Consider the following 24,155-nt stretch of genomic DNA (forward strand, 5'->3'; position numbering starts at 1 on the left):
AATTTAATGTATGTTGTCATTGGTGTCACTTCCTGCTAAGAGTATATTGGAAAGTTATACCTACCTGTTAGATTGTACTGGTATTGGAAGCAATTTTGGTTAAGAATACATGGCTTCATTTGTGACTCTTCAGGACAGGGCTTTGTATTGACAGAAGACCTCAGCACTTGTCGAGTTCGGGTTTGCATAATATTCGGATCACACACCTATATTCAAAAGTGATGGACAGTACAAGAGACCCTAGTAAATCATACAGACACCAACCGCCTGGGGTTGTTACATGCACATCCACGGCCACACCAAGCTACGATATAATCATGCTTCTGTTCTAAAGATACTTAAAAGCATATGAAGGAAATGTGGTTCAAAGGTAAGAATCCAATACCCCTAAAAGTCATCTTTCGTCCACCCTGATTCAGTTATTTTAGGCATTCCTATACTATTTATTTCCAACAGGATAAAGACTGTGCCATTTTGCTGTGCTCTACCTTCCACCTCTTTCCAAGACTTGTAGTAAAATGCCATAGTATGGAATAATGGGACAGGATTTCTGGCACAATTAATGTATTTTTAAGTAATAACTGATGTTACAGCAAACTTTTCATTTCTAGGAAGCACATTTGTAATTGCATATCAGTTACGATGCTGACAAGAAGATGGGGTGACTCTTCAAAGTATGTGACACAAATACTGATGTCCCACTGCCTATAAACCAGGATTTGCTTGTTTACATTTTCACATAAATACTGAGGCCAGTTTTCATTTGTGTTTGTACATCACAGGCACAAAAATTGTTTTTAGCAGGCCCCCATCCTCACTCAGCATTGTGGCATGGGGATGTTTTCCTTTCCATTTCACTGCAGACTTAACAACAGTGACAAAATGCTTTCTGTCTTGCAAGAAACATCCCCTTTACATAGAAGAAAGCATCTCCCCATCCCCACATCCCCTCCTGCAGCCTCCTGCAGCTCCAGAAAGCTCTTCTCTGTGGATGTCACACGGAGGTGTCACCTGGCTCTGCCTACACCTTTCTTAAGTTTTTCCCTCAGTTTACTTAATTCAGGGCTATAGCATAAGCACTGGCTGGGCCATGGGGAACACAGTGCCACTGCAGTGTCCCAACCCTGGCTGTCACATCCACATCTCATGCCAAGGGGAATTATTTCAGGAGGAAGGTGTCGCGGCGCCAAAGATTAAACGCCTGTGACACCGGGCAAAGATAAGGTGAAGAGCACTAAGAATTGCTGCTCTGTCTCATTAAACAAAATCACAAAAAAATGTCTAAATAAGCTTATTCTGAAGCTCAGGTGATTACGGGAACATATAATAGCCATTTCAGCTGCAAAGCTGGGACAGAAAAGCAGCCCCAAGGGCAGGGGCTCTGACCTGCTGAAACTCTGGCAGAGTTTTCCTGCAATCTAATATACAGCAGGAATGGGTGCGTGAAAATGGTCGCAGCAAACCTAATGGCAATAAATCCCTATTAAAGGTATTCACAGCCGTTTACTGAACAAGATGACCTATTTAATTCCTAACAGTCTTGCAAAAGGACTAAAGATTGCTCAGGAACAGCCAAGAAAACCAAAAAAACAATGCATATAGAAATACATTTTCATAAATGCTTGGGAATTTAAACCATGATTTTTCTACAGAGTACTTTAATTACAAAAAATGACTAACAGTTTAAAACCACAGGCTTATTATCATGCAATGAACTGCCTGCAAACACTGAACCCTGCACAGGTGAAAGTATGGATAATTCCTGTATTGTGAATATTAAAGAGAAATGTAATGGTGATGCAGCATAAATCTAGATCTCAGACTGCTGTAAACTGAATTAGTTGCACAGATGATAGCAAAACAAAATAAATATTAGGACAAATAGGAAAAAACGTCTGGTCTGTTCTTAAAATACACTGTCAGGGCCTATTTTCCTTATATTTACACTGTGTGAAGGAAATTCTATTATGTCCTTATTGTCGACACACATCTTGTCAAATCACTTTAAATGGTAATCTTATTTGAATATCTGTGGTCATGTAAAATACACAATTGTTCTTAATTATCTGAAAATTAAACCTATGCTAAGTGTTTACCAATAGTTTACTGCCTTTTCTACAACTAATCTGATTGTTCATCCTCACAACTCACACTAATAACTTAAATGATTTGCCAATCAAACAAAACAAACTAAAAAAAAAATCAAAGAAGGTATTTCAGCAGCTACTCCTAATGTTTCTCTGCATTATGTTACCAAAATGAAAAAAAATCAATGAATGATGTGAAAGAAGTTAAGCCTGTGCCCTCCCAGAAAAACCTGCTTTTGCTCCTTTCAGAATAAGAACCTGCAGACAGAAAATATGCATCATTTGTGGATAAGTAACTCCTTTTAATAAAATAGTATTTTTTTCCCCCATCTTGCATGCACCCCATTGTGCTTGATTACAGGGCATTGACGCAGCTCAGTGCTGCACATGCTGTCATACAGCCACCCAGATTTCCTGGCTAACAGGACCATTTTCCCTCTCAGATGTCCTCCTGGTGGGTAGCAGACCAGTTTAACAGCCGTGACTCAAACAGGTCAAAGTCTATCTTGTGCTTGCCAGGATCCAAATAAACGACCGGTTTACTGCAGCTCTGAAGCTGGCATTCTCACTGCGCTGATGAGCCATGTTGTTCAGAAGCCAGAGCTTGTGCGATAAGCTCCCCACCTTTACCAGTTTTGAATAATAAAGAATCTCTGTAGGAAAAGTGTTCATTTAATCAAGCTGAGTACACGGGAAACATGCAAAAATTCAAAGTCGGCAAACTGTAACTAATATCCTGTAATATTATTTGTTGAATTTCTCTTTACGTCAATTGAGAAGTCAATTTAGTTTTATAATTGATTTTCTGGCCTTACTCTTTCAAGTTAACTATGTAAAAAATTGAGCCAAATATATATGGAACTGAATAAGCGGCAGGAGGGAATGACTTGCAAAGAAAAAGATGAAAGCTGGGATTTTCAAAGAAGCAAGAGGGAGCCGAGTATCCAGCTACCCTGGAATCTCAATGGGCTTGGGTGCACAACTCCTCTAGGACCCCTCCAAAATCCCCCACTGGAAAAATTAAATATTTTCAACACGGCAAAGGTTGAGGAATGGCTTGGCAGACTCAAAGTAATTAGGGGATGTGAACGGTGAAAGGTAAAGAAGAGGGATTGCTTCCAGTGGGGAGATGTTGAGAGTATTAACAAGCAATAACAAAGAGAAGTGTGTAAGCTGCATAGCAGGAGGAAGATGTTATGTCACCATTGTCACCACTGCCATCACTACCAATGGTATGTCCTAAATTTGGATCTTAAAAATTACTGAAAGAAAAACCAATCACCATGAATGCCAAATTACATTACAGCAAGAGCAGTCGGTAATATAGAAAAAGCAGCAAAACAAAGAAACGTTACTTGAGTAATTAAAGTAAGAAATTATCACAGAATTAATTAAGATTTGGGCAGGATTTCAGAAGGAGTTGATTCTGAACATTCTCACAAATGAAGAAAATGACAAAAACAACTTGACTGTTCAAACACTCTTCCATATGAAATAGTGAAGATGCCATTCAGATACACAGATCAAGACTGGATCTGCTCTACCCCACTAGGAATCCAAGTTTCTTATCATAAGCATATGTGAATCTACAATTTTGGGGGGTTTAAATAAATAAAACCCACTGTGATTCAGCAATCCTTTACTGAGTATCTTCATTTACAACTCCTCTCTTCCCACTGAGTGGATGCTACACTTTCAAAGACATTATTTTACTTCCTACTGTTCTATTAATAACTACTACTTTCACTGATCATAGATTAAGCTTTTTTAAAATTATTTTTATATTAAGTCAGACATTACCTCCTGTAAGGTAATCACAACTGGTTTGTGCTCAGCATTAGCTGACACTTCATCCACAGTGGAAGCACAAGGAAAGAGGCAAAGGGGCAGCCAACAACACTGTTAAGAGGTTACATACAATGGAAACGTTTAGTAGTGGGAGTTCAACTTTGACTTTTATTTTTGAGATCATCTCTTTATGGTCATGCTACTTATTTTTATGCCTGTGGTTATAAATCCCATAACTAATTTCCATAGTTGGAGAATTTGGTATGTAACAATGGGGTAGAACTGGGCGTAACGGCAAATCTCCTTACACAGAAATTGAAAGCCAGGGTGGTGGACTTAGATTGTAATCATTTATTAAGATAGATTTAGGCACTGTCAAAGCAAGGCGATGGTTGAACTGAGTACAGTGCAGAACCCCGTGCAAGTGCTGAAGCTCTCCACATGCACAGAGCTTGCTGGTCCATGCCGTGGTCCAGATGGAGCAACTCTTGCACAGACCTCATGTAGAGGAAACAGAAAAAGAAGGCGGGGTGAAATTCAGCCTCTTGCTTGGGTCTCAGCTCCAGGGACATCTCCAGCAAACTGCAGGAAGAACAACTCTGGAGACTCGGCACCTTCACCTGATCTTTCCAGGAAATTGAGGCTGTCGGAGGGCTACCAGGAAGGACAAGTGTTTCTTGCTGCAGCCTGGGGACCATCAGAGTTTAGTGCCTGCTTAGCAAGTGGAAAATCTTTGTCCAATTTCTGCCTCTATTCTGGACAACTGAAACCCACTTCTGACACCACCCAGACTAGAAATAGATTAAAGATTTATGGATCAAAGGAGGACGATGAATATGGGTGCCAACTGGCCATCAATATGAAAGGAAACAAGTCCTAAGAAATGGAGGTAGCTGTGATGCACAAAGATGGAAGGTCAGAGGCCTGGAGAACTCTATGTACCTTCAAGGTTAGGTGCCTGGAGAACTCTATGTACCTTCAAGGTTAGGTGCCTGGAGAACTCTATGTACCTTCAAGGTTAGGTGCCAACTCATTTTGGTAGTTAAGTTTTACAGACTATGTTGTTTGTTGGATTTAGTCCAGGTTCCTTCTTGATGACTGTAAGCAATGGGGTGTATAATTCAGGCATGTGCATCCTTTGGAATCGGTGATAGGAATGGCATTAATTTCTGGATGGAAGTAATAACAGGGACCTAATTCAGGTCGCACATTAACAGCCTACAGCAGTAGGATGTCATATGCAGACACAGTAAGTTTCTTTACGTGTATAACTATACTGTCTCAGCCTACTTTATTGTATTAAATCACACCATTTCCACTAGCCTTTTCTATGAAGTGTAAAAAAGTTGAGCTAGAGCCAGAGATCTACAGGCCAGATTATATAAACCACTACAGAAACAAAATATTCAGATGAAATGAGAGGTACATAAAATGTTAAGGTAGGAACAAATCAGAGTTTTTCCCAAAGGACCATTTAGGAATTATAAAAGTCATCATCTTGATTCTATGGAGGAATTTTTTGGCACTATTAACTACTGCATTTTTTAATATTTCTTTTAGCCAATCACATTTTTCCACCATGGCCACCTGTCACTATTTTAAGCTAACATAAAAAGCAAGGGACACAAACATACACAAAGGATGTACCCAGCCTTTGGTCCAGGCAATAACAGAAGAGACAAAAGCACAGAAAGTTTGTTCTGGAAGACAGGGATATTAAACAAAATAAAATGAGGCTATGAATGCTAAGTTCCAGAGTAAGAGCTGTTAACATATCACACATTAATATACGCTATTAGATCTTCTTTGTGATGGATTTTAAAAGCTGTCCATTGAGCTAGGCTTTCATATGCATCATAACTGTACAGTACAAAGGTTGTAACCCATTAGAGAGCTCTTTAAGCTGTTTAATTTATCAAACAGCTTGTATAATGCATACTGCACTATAAATAGCTGGCCACATTATATTTAACTGGCTATTCATACGGAAACATACAACCTCAAACTAAGGTAAATGCATTGGCAGCAACAGGATTTGACTATTTTTAACAGTGCAATGAACCGTTATATTGTTCATGCCGATGTGGATGTTTTGTAACAATTTAACAAGCCATTTACAATAACATGAGCAGTCTTTTGAAATGAAAATGCATTTGCATAAAATTTTCTTTTTGAGACGCATCTAGGTTCTGAAACCTTATCTGCCTCCATATATAACCATTACTTTTTAAAAAACTATTCTTAATTACGATGGATAAAAATAAAACAAAAAAAATCTAAAAAATACACCAGTATTTATAAAGCTATAAAAAAAATTAAATTACAACTATGCATAAAGAGCAGTGCATGTTCTTCCAAAAAGCCTTGGACCAACATAATTCTCATGCTTGACCTGAATAAATTATCTCTTGGGCTAGAAATACAACTCTGTGGAAGCTTCATTCTTCAATCCAGCCTCCATACTGCAGGTCCTCTGCCAAGCCTACACATAAAGGTACTAGTCATGATGAAGACTTCGGTAACTCACACAGTGAGCCCCAACATCTACAAGAGTCCACAGTTTCTCTTCCAGTTGGCATTTCCAAACCGTAATGACTCCAACTCACATCTATGATGAAGGTCACTGCAAAACCTGAGAGTTAGCTGTATTGCCTGGTGCCACTTTTTAATATGATCAGTTGTTGCAATATTGCACACACACACCCCCACACCGATTCAAGAGAATAATAACTCAGTTGTTGCAAGTCCTGAGCGTTGTACATCGCTATTGATCCATGAGGCAAATCCTCTCTGAAACAGACACAGCTGTTCTCACTCACTAGACATGTAACCTCCTATAATTAACTAATTTCAGACCTCTTGGAATTAGCTGCTAGAAATGCCAACAGCTGAGGCAAACAAGGAGGCCACTCTGATCGGCTACAGAGGCTGCGACAGCTATCCACACGACAGAGAGCTAACAAAATAAATTTGAGGTAATTATTTCAGGGAGTTGTAGCACAACTTGCATATTAACTCTTTTTAAGAATGCTTTGATGAATTCAACTGAAGTCAATTAATTACATTTCCAAGTCAGATGAATACAAAGTCGAGACACCGCAGGAAGTGCATGTTATTCGATCACTGAATATGTAACAGAGATGGTAGCATTTTGGTTTCCAGATTGTTTAGCTGAGTCTTTGAGCAATCAAGTGATGATGTCTGACTGAACACGCTATTGTAGCTGGAACGAATACGAAATCTCTGAAGCAAATGCAAGTCAATCCAATTTGCTTATCTTTTTTTTTTTTTTTTCTAACTAGCAAGCTTCAAACTGTTATTTTAAATGGCTTTAAAGCCTTGATATTTAAGTTATGTGGATGTTACTTAGCGACAAAGAAGAAAACTTTATGAGCCGAAAAATAGTCTTCAATCAGAGGGAAAACTATTCTGAATTTACTTCTCACAATAGAGAATGTGAGAATAATAGGGAAGCTTTAAATCAGTAATTATGAGTTTCCTGAATCCCGTAAAGAGACAAAACCTCAAAAGTAACATCAAAGTATTACATTTCAGACAGCTGCACTTCTGGGTGACTGCAAAGTGCCATTAGAGAAAATATTAAAATTTAGCTTTGTGTAGCAGTGTTAAATAGCACTATAATCAAGATGCAAAAATTGCAATTCAGTTGGAAAATACACATCTAAGAATTGTGGGAACATCTTAAATTACAAAAGACCACCCTAGAAACGTAAATATTTAAAAGCAAAAGGGAAATGCAGCCAAAAAAGGTAGAGGATATACAGTGTTTTAGCAGAAAGGAGTATTAAAGAAAATATTTCCTATTGATAAAGAAGTTGCCACCTTCATGACTTATTGATTTCAACACAATTCCAGATCATTAACTATCCTGAAAGTCAAAAATTCACATGGGAAGAGTATTGCTACAAGATAAAACCAAATAATACCCTAGAAAGTATCCAGAGTACAATGACATATTGACAAAAGGTACACTGGATAATCTAAAGGCCTTTCTATATGCAGGTGATAAGAGTTAGTTATTCTGCTATCAAGATGAATTTATTATCAACACTATAAAATATGAGTAGAACACCAAAGCAACTGGAAAAGAATTCTCACCTGACCAAAATCTTAGGTAAATATCTCAAATCAAAGAGCTACTATAGCAAAGATGAGGCTGAAATTGTGATTTTTCATTTCTTACAAAGTAGAATTTGTCAAGTTTCATAAATCCTCTTTATCTCCAGCAAGCCAAACATGACCAGAGATACAGGAAGATTTCCCAGAATGCTCTTTGGCAGCAGCCTCACAAGAGTGCTACGACTAAAAGAGTGCCAACTGTTTTGATGTGAAATGTAAATGTGCTCGAAAAAGAGCAGCCAGGATGTACAGTTTTGCTTTTTCATTGCAATATGATGTGATCCTTCAAATTTTTTGGATTACTTGCGGGAGAGAAAGGAGCCATACTTAGAAAATGGATTTTCGGTGAATATTCAAAAAGCATTTTATGCATCCTTGGAAGACAAGCATTTACTTCCATCTTGGCATGAGTCAGAAACCATGCATAAGTATACCAGCTATTGAGCAAAATTCCCTCAAACACAACTAAACAGCCAGCCCTAATGAGCAAGAAGTTCTACGTGCGCAAACTTACTGATGTGTTTTTTGGGCCCAAAGACATTTGATGCAGGGCTGGAAGCACAACAGGTCTGACCAAAAGACTGAACATGAGATTCAGCTCCAGATGCAGACTCCTATATTTGGGTGTCTATATGCAGGGTCTCCATGCAAGGTCCAGACCCAAGCTCTCACTTGCAACCAGTGGAGCCTCTTCAATTGATCATACACAGCTCTTCCCTTGCAGACAAAAGGGGATCCTTGGTAGGCCCCATTGCCTTTGTAACTCCATTGACCATGTCCACCAGCTTGTGGCCATTCTCAGTGACCACCTTTCCTCAGAAGATGGAGGGTTGCATTAATTACCCTGCTGCTGGCAATGCCTCACTCCCGGCCACCGTGTTTCTCTCAGTGGGGCCCATCGCCCCGGTACCCCCACACACGCTGAAGACACACCACTGTCATGTACAGCCATTCTGCACTTACAGCAAGCCCAGCACTTGCCTTGGAGATGTTAAGCATGTGCCCTCCTGGGAGGGACTGTGCTGTGTGGTCTGTTCCTCTCTCAAAACCAAACAAAAATAGCAAAGTAGCTATAAAAGGGAGACAGCGCTGCTGTAAACTCGTCAAAGGGAGGGTTTTATCTGTCCATAAAACTTCAAGCTGTTTATTGCCTCGTATCTGGGCAGAACTATTTAAACACATGCTCCATCAGCACACAGTCATCTCAGTTTCACAACAAAGCCTCGCAGAACAGCTTGTGAAAACATATTGTTCAGTTAATTGCATTGGCATACAGATGCCCTCACATTTATGAATTAACATCTACCGTGGCAAAAGGATGTACAAGGAGACACAGGGACTGTGGCACTGAGTCCTGCGACTGCCGAGAGCTACGCTGCCTGATGGAGTGCAGCCCACAAGCTCTGGGCATAGCTTTCCTGCTTCTGTGGGCTACAGAGGCTTCAGCACTGCCAAAAAGGAGCCTTAAGGCAAAAACTCAGGGTGTCTGCAGGATACTAGGCTGCTTAAAGCTTCAAGTAGTCCTTTGTAACCAACTGACTGCCACCAAGGCACCTGAAAAATGTCCAGTGGCCTTGAAGATCTCTGCATTAGTTTACTGCATGCTAAAACAAAGAAAATCTATCTCTGAAAAAAAAAGTCAATGGCAAAGAAACAGCCCAACCAAGTATCCAAGACTCTGTATCGGTTGCAAGAGTGTTATACTTCATCAAAGCTATGCTGCTCAGGAGGAGGCGAATGCAGGAAATGAAACACAAGATTTTATTTGACATGTTCTTACTGAGTATATTGATACGCTACACAAAATATTATGGAAGGAAATTACCTGTGTCAGCAGTAGTATAAATACCTGTCCAATAACCACTCAGACTTTTGATAATGGCCCTGTTAACAGAGGGGCAATGTATATATGTTTGTCACTTAAATACATCAAGCAAGTCTATTAAAAAAAAACCCCAAGATTAAACCTGGCACCTATTTCAACACCGATCAGACAGAAACAATAGGTTTGAAATTACATGCTTTGAGGCCAGAGAGTTTTCACAGGACAGAATTTGCAGCTTCCTTCCATCTTGCACACTTAGGAAAACACAGAGCACTTGGCAGTGGCTTGAATCCCTGCATAATTCACAAAGTTTCGAGTATTTAGTGACATGACAAATTGTTCAGGCATCTTGCTGCCATGCCCTTCTGTCGCTGCTGCCTCAAATCTTCCCTCAAGGTTTTGAGGAGGAGGAGACATTGGACAGAAATAGCGTGTGTTAGGAAGGGAGAGCTGTCATTCCCTCAGGCCTAAGACCTGTCCAGAGGAGTGCCACCACCACGGTTTACCAGCAGGCTGTTATGGCAGTCATGCATCACTCACAGAGCTCTCCCCTGCAAATATTTCCTAACACAGACAGTCCTTACTGCAGCTAGAATACTGGTCCCTTCACCAGCTGTACTTGCGTGGGTCCTCTCCCATAGACCAAGCGGAAGGATGTGTTGAATCAACTGTCACAGTAATAACTATGTGTTTTACTAACTAATTTTCTATAACTCAGTCTCTGTAGAAATATAAATATCTCAAGATTCAACTGTGCTGGCAGTATTCATTAAGCCTGACTTCCCTCAGAAAATAATCTACTTTGTTAGAAAATAACTATCTCAGGAAATGGCTGAAGGACAGAGAAGATCGACACGTGAGGAACATTGCCACCGCGACACAAGCAGGAGAGCCTACCTGCGGACACGTGCTCCACTGTCCCCAGTCAGACACTGCACACTCACTGGGACAGTACAAGCTACATTTCTGCATCATATCTGGGATTTCAGCCTGATTACACAGTGCATTGGGTACAGTCTCCCCTCCGTGCTCCTCAGCAGTACTCACACACCTACAGAGAAAACAAGACATTTTCATTAGAGGATCATCAGTGTACTATAGAAGTGATGGATATCAACAGGTCTGCTTGACCCCAGTATATGTGGGACGCTATATGTAACACAATAGCTATATGCAGCATGGCTGATCTCAAAGTAGAATTAATCATGTTAATGCAAATCAGAACCAGGTACACACACGACATGCTTTTGTTACTCACACATTTCAATAACTACTATAAATAAATATTTCAAGCTTCATACGGAGGGATTTTAACTTTGATCAGCTGACAGATGAGAGAATAGAAAATTACAACCAGCAAGAACAAACCTTTGTGCTCCTGCTAGTAACACAGGAACATTTGGAAATAACTCAGCACTTCCCCATGCCTAGGGAATGAATACTTACTAATAATGAACGTCAGTCCGGTGTGTGCAGTGCCATTACCTGAGGAAAACGTTAGCAAATCAGAATATGGAGGCTTTGCACCTCAAGGGGCTTTATGTACATATGGCATTTAGGTTGAAGAATTCTAATTTAAACAACAAGCCTTCTTCCTGAAAGACGTCTTGATCATAACACAAGGCTGTATCTCTGAGATGCTTTTCCTGTAAACCACTGCACATAAATGCATGTTTCTTTTAATTTGAAATACATTGGACTCAGCAACATACTCACTGTCAGATGGCCAGGTACTGCAGCTGTATGCAGGTATGTATCACCTCTTTTTAATCTGGAGTACCTGTGCTTTTGACTTCACGCACCTGACTTTCCTCGTTTGTATTCCTTCTCCACAGTGGAGGGAATTTTGTTCACTGTTGATTTTGCACGGAGACCATGGTTCTACTACCCAAGAATACTGATTGCACTCGCTGTAGCATGGGACTGCCTCGTACACCTGCCAGAAGAAAGAATCAAAATTGTTCATTTGAACTATCCAGGTTAGCATCTCTGCAGAAATGCCTCAGCCAAACCCAGGGAAGAGCACACTGAAAAATATCCTGGCTTACGCTCTTTATGCTAAGGGTGTTGTAATAACTTTAAGTTCGTTTATTCATTATTGACTTGCCAAGGGATTTTTAAGTATATAATAAACAGTAGTATGCATGCAGCATCTTAGGAAACAGGATAAATAACAGCTATTTCCTGCAGCCAGAAGAGGAACTCCATTAGAATTTCATTTGCTCTGACTGCTCTCGCTATAATCTATCACACGTCATTCACCGGGACTGTATATATTGCATCTTTTTCTGTTTCAGAAGGTACAAACTTAAAATCAGCACTCATTTACCTTTGCTTCTAACATATCATTGTAAGTCATCTACCATAAAAGAATGAAATTTCATGCGTCCTACAAATTTCATTTTTATACACAAAAACTGTAAATGCTTTTTTCCCTGCAAGTAACTTATCTCTAACACACCTCCTAATCAAACACGACTGTGTATTCACCTGTACTATGGTATCTATGAAGAGAGAAAAAACCAGGCAAAAGCTTGATAAACATTTTTAAAAGGTGCCAGATATTCAGGTTGTTAGAAGCAGCACACTGAGATACAGTACTTTAAGAGATTTTTAGGTTTAAATAAATGAATGCATCAACAGTTCCATTACAGTAACGAATAAAAGTTATTTATTTTGAATCTGGTTTGTCTGCAGAAGCTGATTTGAAGATACAGTGTTCTCTCTTGCTTTGTATGAAGCACAATGCGCTGCCCTGGAAAAATACATCACACCTAAAATTTCTTCTTCTAAATCTCTTTAGTCTTGCTGCTGTGTAGCCGTTCAGTTCTCACCATTAAAATAAGCGTAAGTCATTAGCCTTCCTCCAACTACTGCCCCCACCACCTCCCCCCCCCCAAAAAAAAAATCAGCCACAGGTTTAATAATGTATACCTTCATTTTAAAATAGCAGATTACGGCTATGTATGTTGTGGCTACAACAATAAAAAAAAACTTATTTGCAACATTTTGGAGGTGCAGGGATGAGGAGATCAAGATACCAGTCTGAAAACAAAACTGGTACCGCATCAGAAAATTACTTTCATATCAAATGAAAAGAAGATAAATTGCTAAAGAAAACCCCTCAGGAACAGAAAATGTCAGAAACTAATTTTAACTGTGGGTCTGTCTATACATTGTGCATAGGTTTAGCAGAGAAGAAAGAGTAAGAGAAGTTGAAAAGTGCTAAATACATGAAGGAGAAAAGAAATGAAAGAGAGAAAAAGAAGTGGGGACTGGTGGGGGGAAGCATGGCATGAACTAGTGACAGCTTCACATTTCATGCAGAGGAAGGGGAAAGGGATGGGAGCAAAGGGGGCAAAGGGTATGATTAGTACCATTTTTTCCTACATATTATTGAGCACAAATCCTTTTTCATGGTGTGTGCACAAATAACACAAGAGAACATGCAGAATTTATTAGAACTGCTACGTCAGGGATGAAATACATGCAGCGATAACGTTTGGTATGACAACCAAACACCTTGCAGCCTTTCAGGGGAGCGCAGGAGGTGGGCGACATTTCCAACTTTCACTGGGCCTGCACAAAGGTCTTTGAGAGATCACAGTGCCCCTCAATCACTCGTTATGGGCTAACAATTTTGGCACGCCGAGGCGGTGGTATTTGGCATAACTATATGATATATAGGTATCTATGTATAGTACAGAGTGCATATAGTTTCCTAGACTGAGCAAGCAGCACTACAAGTGTCACCAATTAGCTGTGGAGTCATGCTCATTAACATTAACTGGTGTACACAAGAGTAAAGAGGAAGCACCCACTGAGCAGGACCTGTGCTCAGGACCAGCAAGTGGGGAGCCCGCCAGCGCAGGGGGATGCGGCAGCATACAGCCCGGCGTGAAGCCACCCTCCCAACCCAGCCAGCCTGTCACCTCTAGGGAATTACTGACTCCTGCACACACTGGGGAGAGTAACAATCCTTCTTCAGGCACTGCGAAGCCTTTGCATTCCCCAGAGGCAGTCAGGAAATGGATGTAGAGAGACAGGGAGTATTTATTAGTTTCTCTGCTCCATGGGGCGGTAAGGAAAAACTACACTCTGCCTATGTTGTCTGACAAAACATACTGCTGTCTGCAGGAGACGATTAGTTGAAGAGGGAAAAGTGTGCTTTAGGTGTGATCAGAGTTTCCCTCGTTACAGAAAGGAGGCAAAATCAAGAGAGTGAAGTGCCAAACTTGGCGAGAACTGGCTGCTGGCAGGCAGGGAACCTGCAGCCCAGGGGTAGACGTCTCACTGGGCAGTGTTAAGGGAGGTAAAACTCACTTATTAATAAGTTTATTAAGAGCTGGGTGGGTGCCTGTTCCCACTCTTTAGACTTTTGTAGAGAAAGACGAGGTTGGGAGAGGCTGAGAGGTGACGACACGTGTGCTGCCTGCATGCCTCCGCAAGCACAGCGGGGCAGCTGGGGCAGGCACAGCACAAACAGTGGCTTTCGGGATTTAAGATTCTTCTCCTTCCTTGCTCTAATTAACAACACTTCCTCAGGGTTAGAGGATATTGCTGTGAATCCCACAGGTCATGACGCGAGCGCTGCCAGCCTTCCAGCACTCACCCCACCGCCTGCCACCAGCAGCCTCTGCCCCTCGCTTGGGTGAGACCAAGTGCTTGGAAAGCCCCACTCATTGTCTCAGTGAGGTCTCATCGCTCTGCGTTAAAATCTGTTAAACCTCAGACCTCTTCAAAACAGCAAAACCCACCCGTAGATAGCAGTAGAGGCCTAACATCAGGAATTGACCACAACTGCATTTTGGTGGTCAAAACCTTCTGCGGCATTTACCTGATGTGATTTCTGTGTAAGAAAACTAGCAGGGTTTGGGCTGGGATGCCACACGAACTAAAATGTATCTGAGGAAACATGTGAGGACAAACCAGATCCCAGATGCAGTGACACAAATACACGTGATGTGAAGTGCTACTTCAGATAAGCTCTTTCAAGAGCAGGCAGGATCGCAATAATAAAACCGTTTAATAGAGTATTTCTATTCTGCTGTCTAATCATGTCAAGCTGGTACAATTACATGTGGAGTCCCATGAGCTCTCCTCCTCTGATAGACAGACATCCCACTCTGCGCCCGAGGAGGGAGGGCACACAGCACTGGCCAAACCATTCCGGCGGAACCCTAACACGCGGGCAGTCTGCTCCTGACCTGTTCCGTACTTCCAGTTCGGTCAGGATTCCTGGGTTACACTCACCACCAAAACCCCAAAAAATAATTGCTACAAAAAACCCGTTTTCCAAAGTTACTTTGCTGACACTACTGCATGTCCCATTTGTGAACACCTCTCTCCTCTGCCCTGCGTTGGCATAGAGCAATGTCACCTCTGGTAGTACCTCCGAGACACCACAAAGGTGTAAATAACCACTACGTGTCATTGGGAGGGACAGATTTCTTCAGAGCAAGTTACAACGTGTATCGGTAGACCCTGCTACACTTTTAAATGGGAGTCTCAAAGCAATGCGAGATTTCCATGGGTGAAACTCTGTGGGTATGTGTTTCGGAAGCTGTGAATATAATTCGTGACTATCTTTGCATTTAAAACCACAGTGATGTGGCATGTGATCCTCTCCTCCACAGGACAATGTTTTCCTCCTGTTTCTCTCTCCTAGCTTGCCATCATTTGTTTTCTATCACTTCCAATTCCTTTTTTTTTTTTTTTGTATTTGAAAAAAACCCAACAAACCTTAAAGCCTTTCATTCCTATCTTTTGCTAACAGCTGTGGTACTGAAGGAGGTCAAACAGATGATGTTCTTGATTTTGCATTTTCAAAGGATTTTGGCTAAGCCTTGTTGTTCTTTGGGTCCCACCAATCAGGGGAACCTGCTATCACTTCCCACCTCCTGGGTCCATGGGCACACCCTGTCCCAACCCTGAACAGAGGCTGGGATGGGATGTGATGTCCTCACTCCTCACCCAACCCAGGGACACAAAGTGCCTGAGCCTGGAGGGGATTGGGATGTGCTCCCACGGATCCCTGGCTGCAACACAGAGTGTATCCAAGCTTCAAATTCGACACAGTCTCAGTATCCTGGCCCACATCACATCTGCCATCTGCTATCTCTGCTGCAGACACAGACATCTCTTGTCCAGCTACACCACTTCTCTTCCCAAGCACAAAGACAACAGTTTATTTGAAAATAATCTGATTAATGCTCACCTTTCTGCAAATTTATGCAAACACACTATGACAGCACATTTACAAAACCCTTCAGACTGAGACACCCAACACATGTACGTAGCTGTGCTACCACAACCCATCTCCTGAAGGACAGAAACAAAATGAAGACCATGCAATGGGCACAGGGGCCCATTGTTCTGCACAGCTCAGGTGGGAAAAACATGCTGGAAGCTGCAGACACCTGACCTGCACAGAGCTGCAGAGCTCAGCACCCAGGGGACCAGCCTGGCTCCATCCCTTAGTGTCTCGCCTTTAATTCTTTCAAGAAATAAACAGAGTCAGAATACTTTTAGCATTTTAGGAAATTAACTGCTTTCCTCAATTTTTATTCATATTCACATGCTGGGTTTTGGGCTCAATGAACCAAGGGGTGAAATGATGCCTCACTGAAGTCAATGGAAGTTTTGCCACTGACTTTCATAGGATCACTGTATCACTCTTTGTAGCCACAATTATCCTGGAATACATTAACATCTGAATCCTAAAATCAAGTTGATGAGCACATTTCTAAATAAATGAAAGAAGGACAAAAGCTACTTTTTAAGAGACAAACTGCTACAGGGTTGCCCTAATAGAGGAAGCCAGTTCCCATTCACTCCAATGCAAAACCTGAGTCCTTGCTAAAGTATCTTGATGTCAACAGTTACTTCAACAGGATATAGAAACTTTAATCTATTTATTTTCTCTTTTAATAGCTGATACTTGCCTTTTAATGAAAAGTTCAAATACCTAACCACCAGAGAGCTTTTGTGTGATTTATAATGTTCTGTAACTTATTTATTTAAATGTAGGTCAGGAAAAATACTGACCTTGCAAAGGACATACAGAAATAAGTGCACTTGCTCAACTGATGTGATTCATTGAAAGAAATTCATACCTATACTTCAGGTAGCTTTTCTGATGACCACCTGCAGAGTAAACTAGAATGAAGTTCAACGCTTCTGAAAATCATAGTGACTTCATATTTCAGTGAACATCAAGATTTATTGTCCCTCAAGGTAAATATTGACTTTGGTTTTCCCTCAGTCGATATTTTAGCTTTCAAGACAGTAAATTTTGGTGTTCACCTCAACTAAAGTCAATATCTGCTTATTATATTAGAACAACCAAACTGATCACTGTAGCAGTTGCCCGAGACCCTGAGGAAAACCTCTGCGCAACTCATTTCTAATAAAAATGGGCTAAATTCATTGCTAACTTAAGTTCATTTCACATTAGACCTAATACACTGAAACACCCAGAACTGAAGAGATAACAACCTACTTTTACACTATGGACACCATCATGCATAACACTAAAGCTAGAAAAGATCTATATAGGAAAGAGAGCTGATTTGCTCTAGTTTGCAAAGACACTTGCTGGTAAGAAAATTCAAGTGCAGATATTAAAACCACTCCTACTGAGACAGGCCAGCAGCTTGCTCACTTCTAGTATTTTTTGCGTACCCACTTTTATGTTCCCTGCATATCCAGGCTCCAAGAGGAGGCAGAAGTGGGATGTCACCATGCAGAAGTGGCCCTCTCCTCCTCTTACAGCCCACAACTTTGTGAAATCTGGACCACAGCCAGCACTTCTCTTGAAACCAGCTTGACACAAATGGATCTGGAGCATGGTGGGAAAAACAGCTCCAAAGATGTCCATCCACTGCAATTACCTGCAAATTTGACTTTTAAGTTGACTCCATCTAGTTCATGCAAATCTCTTTTTAGGTTGTAAGGTGCCCATACATTAACTGAGTATTTTTTATAATGCTCTAATACTGCCTTCACATTCCATTTAATCCAAAACAGATAATTTCTAATAGTAGGTTTCTTTTATTTCATTCTTTAAAACTGAATTCAAAATGGAGCACTTACTTTGTTAATTACTTAAGTGCATGTTTGATTTGGCAGATCTAAGCACGCATATAAAAGCTTTACCAAATTAACTGTATCTGAAGGACAAGTACTTGCACATTAACAAACACATCACAGAAATGACCTCATTAAAATTTCAACATTAAATAGTCCTCTTTAAAATAAAATTGATTTTATTTCATGCTAGTTTATAGATTGATCACAATCGCCAGAAATATGCTAACCACTCACCAGTATTAAAACTGATTGAACAATTACTTTTCAAGTAATTTGGATTTTGCAAATCAGCTGTTTCACTGATGAATACTTGTCTTTAGGTATTTGATCTGCAAATAGCCACCAAAATTTTAAAAATATTGCTCAAGAATGACTTGTATGACAAACATACAAAAGTTTGAATAGATCAGCATGCCATAACACTTCTGAAATTATCACAATTCCTGAATTTTTATGCCTCTAGCAAATACCTGCACAAATATTCATGAAGCAAATTCAGCACTTTTAGTTTTCATTTACACCCAAGTCAAAGGAGTTAGTGTTTTTTACCTCCTTTGTGGTATGGAGAAAAGAAAATCAATTAGAGCTTCTCTAAGGTTATAAAAAGCCTTCACTGGCGTTGAACTAAGTTTATAGAAAACCTACACCTGCCTAAAACTTTGTAGCTGGAAAAAGGATGGGATCAATTTTATTCTAAGTAGAAAATATGAATTATGAGTCAGGGTAATAATTACTATAGCATAGACAGAAAGACGTATCAATTCCCAGTCTCTGCCCTGCGGGCAGTATAGAAGCACCTACAGAAACAGACCCTTCACCATTACTCTAAGGGACTAGCCATGGTGACAGCCTTCAAAAACACTGCCGAAAAATGATTTTCACTGAGTGGGAAAGGTAAAAACAATTATCAATCTTCTGAAGTTTCCCCAGCTCTTGATTATCTATTTATAGCCTGACCCTCAAAACCACTCAACTTTAATCCTAATTTACACATGAGAAAACTGAAGATGAAGAATTAAGTAATTTATTAGAGGCTGGTGAGGGAGCCCTCAGGGAGCAGGGGACTGAATCTGGAAATGCCCTATTTCTTGCACTAACTGGATGACATCTCAGCTTAAAATCAGACAGTGAAAAGTTCAAATAAAGACATTTCAGGATGAAGCCATCATAAAAAGCAGCACTGTAAAATTCTGGCTGTAAAATAAGGAAAAGGAAAAGAAGAGAAATTAGGAAAGCAGCAGAGTATTCTTGCTATAAAGATATTTGGATGCTCCACTTTTCCCTCACCATGTCCTTTAGACACTTTTACTGTATCTGGTCTTTTGCTGGACTTTACAAAATGCTCCTAGTAAATCCCTTATTTTCTTCTAATGGATGATTAAATATGCAAAGACAGATATTGCTGTATTTCAAATTCTTAGGTGCAACAAGTGGAAAAAGCCTTGTTTAAAAAGTTAATTGAAGTGAGCTCTGTCAAACCCCAGTCATTACAGCTCACACTTATAGAACTAACATGTTGCTTATCAAGGTTTATTAATTTATATTTACTAGTGGTAAGTGATTTTATTTTCTGTAAGATTGGCACAGGCATTAAAAACACCAAGTTGTAATACAGTAAAGCGTGAATGCTCCTTCCTGGAGATTAAAATAAGAAGTTGGCATCATTCAATGTGAGAAAATAAGGGAGAACACGCAGCTCCTGGCCCCAAACCTGCCTCCCTGGCTTTACTCAAGGTTATACTGTCACTACAGCCCTTGAGGAGCAGAACACAGCATGGAGTATAACCTTGCAGATATGACGCAGATATTGGGTATTTATTTCTACCTGAAATACTCAGGCAAGACAATTTAGTCTCAGAGTTACACAAAAAAATGGAGATGTTCAAGTGTGAATGGTGGATATGTGAATACAATCACAAATGGCCAGTTCCCGTGGCTCTGGTTTTTATTTTATTTTTTAATTATGTTTCTTCACTATCAAGAAAATATTGACTCTAGACAAGAAATTAACAAATGCCATTTTACTATGTTGTCAAGTATGGGGGTCTAAAGCAAGGCAGAAACTCGTTAGTGAGAGTTTGGTGCATTTTTGCTGATTCCAGAAGCTGTAGGTGCTGTAGCTTCTGCTGTCTCCCTGTCACAAAGCTAGGCAAGCATAGCAAATTTAAGTAGATATAAATAAATCAATGTCCCATGTTTCTGAAACAGCATATTTTGCTGCAGCTGAAGGATAGTTTCAGGAGTAACAAACAAATGTGGCACCTCACTGGATGAATCTGTTATGCAGTAATAATGTTGGATCCAGTTTTAAAGAGAGGAAGGGAAAAAAAGCTGATTGATGAAGAACAACATCGAAGCCCCTTTTTACTAAATGAGAACAATAAGATAAGATGAAGACAGATTGCAACACCAACCTGAGCCTTTGTAGATGTCCATGTTAGCAGGGCATGACAAGCAGAAAGGAAAGAAAATTATATTTTCATTAGTTTAGCTGCTGTATGATAATATTGAGAAGAAAAAAAGCAGAAAATCTGCTTAAAATAAAATTGCCACAATGTAAGATTGCATTGAATTCTTCGATTTCCCCATCTTTCAAAAAAAAAAAAAATATCCCTCAGGCAGAAATCACACATTTATTTGTGAGTGAATGAAAAGCACAACTATGCTGAAGAACAAAGCAAAGTTCATTCAGCTTCATCCAGCAATCCTCTGGATTTCATAAGCGTGTCTCATGATCAAAGCCTTAGGATAATAAAAAAATCAAAAAATCTGTGAAGCTTAACCTAAAATCTGGTAAGAAACCCCACAATTATGGAATATCAATCACAACAGATATGAAAGGCTTTCAGACATTTAAATTTTAATTGGGTGGCACTGTCTTTAGTGAAGCCTGGAGATGACATGCAGAAGGCATGCCAGGTGGCTCGCAGCCAGCTAGCCTTTATCAGGTGGGATCCGATCTCCATGAACACCATCAATAACTCAAAGTAGATTTCATTACGGAAAAAATAAAGGATAAAAATACAGTAACATGGGCATACAGCACATGGACATCCTACAGACAAGGAGGGCTATGCGGGGCAGCTGACACTGAGATCTCCAGGGGTCCACTGAGTGCAGGAGCTTCACTATTTAAGTCCATATCAAATTGTCCTGCAGCCCACAGGCAGTCTCACTGAAACAGCGTGGGCAACATAAACATCAGCCTTCACTAACAGAGCCCGGGCAGCCTGGTACTCCCCCCCCTCTCATCCGACCGAAACGCCAAGCGAAGCCCACGCAGATGTGCGCCAGGAATCATCCGGGCTTGGGGGACACGGGGCTCCTGGGCGAGGCTGCGGCCACCGCGGTCCTCTGCCCCGCCAGCCTGTGCTCCCAAACCAAATCACAGCGTTTCAGCAGGTCAAAAACCTGCCCCAGTGGGATATGAGCAGGTGATTACAAGATCCAGAAGCCAAGTCATCTGTCACATGAAATGAAATAAATTCCAGTACTAAACACAAACAGTCCCAAAGAAGCACTTTCTTTGTAGGCATCTGTACAATAGGCAATTTAAAGAAAAGACCATCAGAGCTTACTGTTAAGTTAAAAATGATGCCTCGGAGACAAAGTTTCAGCCCTAGTCTTTCCTTTAAGAGATTTTAAATCATTTCAAGGTCTAAAACCTCCAAATTGATATTCTATCAGTTTATTTTCATGTCTTAAGCAAGAATGAATTAGCGTGGCGGAGCAGTCACACGTTTGTCCTTACATAGTATGATTGTGGACTGACAATTTTTCCACACAGGATTTAAAATCAGTTAGCCGACAAGAACAATTTGATTGATAGCACTATAGACAAGAAATAGAAGAGACTAGGAAGTGTCAGGCAGTTGAAAGTTATGTTTTCTGAAACTCACTTCCATGTGACTACACCAAAGGCTGGAAGCAGAGAGAACTGCAAACTGCTCCTGGGGCTTCCTGCAGTCATGGCAAGAAACAATCCAGTTTTAGGTTCCTGCAAAAGCAGGAATTGAAATGCAAACCAGCTCATAACCTGATTGTTTCATTAGGATGAGACTGTCACTCTCCCCTCAGTTCGCTCAGCAGCAGGTCTGATTCCTCCTCAGCAACATCCAGACAGAAACGGATGCTCGTAGGGAGAGCAGGACAGATGCTGATGGATGAGTGATAGATCCCATAGCTTCAGAGCTCGGAAAGATCACCCACAGCCTGATTAGTAACTGGAGCTGGAAAAATTTTCTTAGAAGAGCAAGTTACTGCAGAAGCCAGGATATTTGACAGCCTGTTGCATCGCATATTTGTGGTAGCTGTCTTACTGCCAAGACAGGCAGATGTTAGTACTGCGTTTAGACGCGGCATTAGCTTGAGCGATTTTCTCTGTATAATTACAGGTAACGCAGATCTCCTAGCTGTGCTGCTGAGAGGCCAGCCTCGTGACAAGGCAGCTGAATTCACAGATTTGAAGGCAGCTACAATCACATCGCTGCACACTTAGAAATCCTGCAATCGTTACGATCTGACAGTTTTTATTGATATTTCTTATTGGCGGATCCAGACAGAAAAGATTTAGGCACAGATGAGCTAAGTTTTCTCTCCCAAACGCCTATGTTCAAGAAAAGTGATGTGCTGCAGAGAGAAACCATGCTTCTACCTGCGACTGCTCCCCAGTAAGAACATCCATATTTAATAAACTAAAGGCTCCCTTGAGCCAAAAGTTAAATTCTACCCAACCCATTTCAAACATCAGAGTGCACATATACTATCCCCTGAGCAAAAAGATAAGAGAGAAGTGCTTGCGAGCCACTACCTTACAGGGTAGCTGGTGTCTCTAGTTCTGGATATCTTTCTTTCGCATTTCCATTCCTTTCTTTCAGAGCAGGGAATATATATTTTCAGATTCCTACATTTCTATCATTGGCCCCTATTTTGAGGTTAAATACTTTACATGGACCTGTACAAATCCACATGAATCAATGGGAAGTCTTATACTGATTTTCACTGTTTCAGTCATGCTGTGGCAAGCAAGAAACATCTGAACATTTATAGGTACATCACTGAAATTTAGAAAGAAAAAAGTATTGATCATGGTGAATGTTTGCTGCAGTACCTATTTATTTAAAATGCACATCAGTAGTGTCTCTCTATATATAGCTGCTTAATGAGAAGCTATATAAAAAACAAATAAATGTTTTTGGAATAAATCCAAACAGGAACGACTGCATAAATCTAAATACACACATGCCCATGGTCCACAAATAGCATCTAGCACATAGTTATGTTTCCTTTGTACCTTGTTTTTAAGGAGTTTATGAGTGTCTGACTATTAGAACCCTACCAAAAAACAGAACTCCTTATTTGTTCATGTACCAGTGGGTAACATACCCCGTAATAACCACCACCAGTGCACCAAGTCCTGCTCTGTATCATTGCAGCATGCAGGAAGGGTATGTCAGGGCACGAGTGATTCAGCAGTTCTCGCACCTCTGCTGTTCCCCAGAGCACCACCGTCACGCATCGTGATTCTGGAAATAATGGAGTGAAAAAGGCTGTTTCCAAAACAGTAAGTAAAAGAAGAAAATAGAAAGTAAATGCATATGGAGACTACACAGCACAGCTGTGCTTTGGAGTTGTACACACAAACCACTCTACCTGAAACCTTTTAGAGAATTAAATAATGCAACAGAGCAAATAGCATGTATAAATTAGAGGATACAGCAATTTAAAGGTCATGCAAACGGTCTAAAAGAAAGTATTCACTCAGCCCATAGCAGATTAGAAAGAGAGGAAAATTAAAAGGCAGAAACAAGAAACTGAAGTTGAATGGCAGATCTGAAAGGAACTGAAGAGTCAAAGAAATAAAGAAAAGAGAAACACCGTTATCCATCGCAGGAACCACACAGAAAAAGCCCTACACTAAAAATAGGCAATTTACAGTTGAGGGAATGGTAGGAAATGAAAGATCACCAAGGGTGAAGGGAAAGAAAGGCGAGACAAACTTTTTGTGATGGGCACTGGCTCAGAGAGTTTGGCCAACAAGGAGGGCAAACTTGAAGAGTCACTTGAAATAACTTCTGGGTCAATGGGGTTATTTAGGAATGATGGAGACAAGATTGCCCAGCATCCTTCAGGAGATGCAATGCGAGAGAGCTAGAGGAGGAAAGGGGAAAACAAACAGTGAACTGCATAAGTCAGATAAACTTTTATTCTTGGAAAAATATTTT

General features: G+C 40.5%; 1 protein-coding gene across 6 annotated transcripts in view; it reads right to left on the bottom strand.

Moving 5' to 3' along the window:
* THSD7B (thrombospondin type 1 domain containing 7B) overlaps positions 1-24,155 on the bottom strand; it is a 332,338-nt gene that overhangs the window by 26,761 nt on the left and 281,422 nt on the right. For all 6 annotated transcript variants that reach the window (XR_012623747.1, XM_074828561.1, XM_074828560.1 and 3 more), the window contains 3 exons: positions 11,643-11,776; positions 10,738-10,891; positions 65-206 (listed from right to left, as the gene is read on the bottom strand). Coding sequence is in view for 5 of the 6 variants with exons in the window: in XM_074828561.1 (XP_074684662.1) it covers positions 65-206; positions 10,738-10,891; positions 11,643-11,776 (430 nt within the window). In the remaining variant the exon portion in view is untranslated. The remainder of the gene's footprint in view (positions 1-64; positions 207-10,737; positions 10,892-11,642; positions 11,777-24,155) is intronic.

This window comes from Strix aluco, chromosome 6 (assembly GCF_031877795.1).
Source record: "Strix aluco isolate bStrAlu1 chromosome 6, bStrAlu1.hap1, whole genome shotgun sequence".
In the NCBI taxonomy this organism is placed as follows: Eukaryota; Metazoa; Chordata; class Aves; order Strigiformes; family Strigidae; genus Strix; species Strix aluco.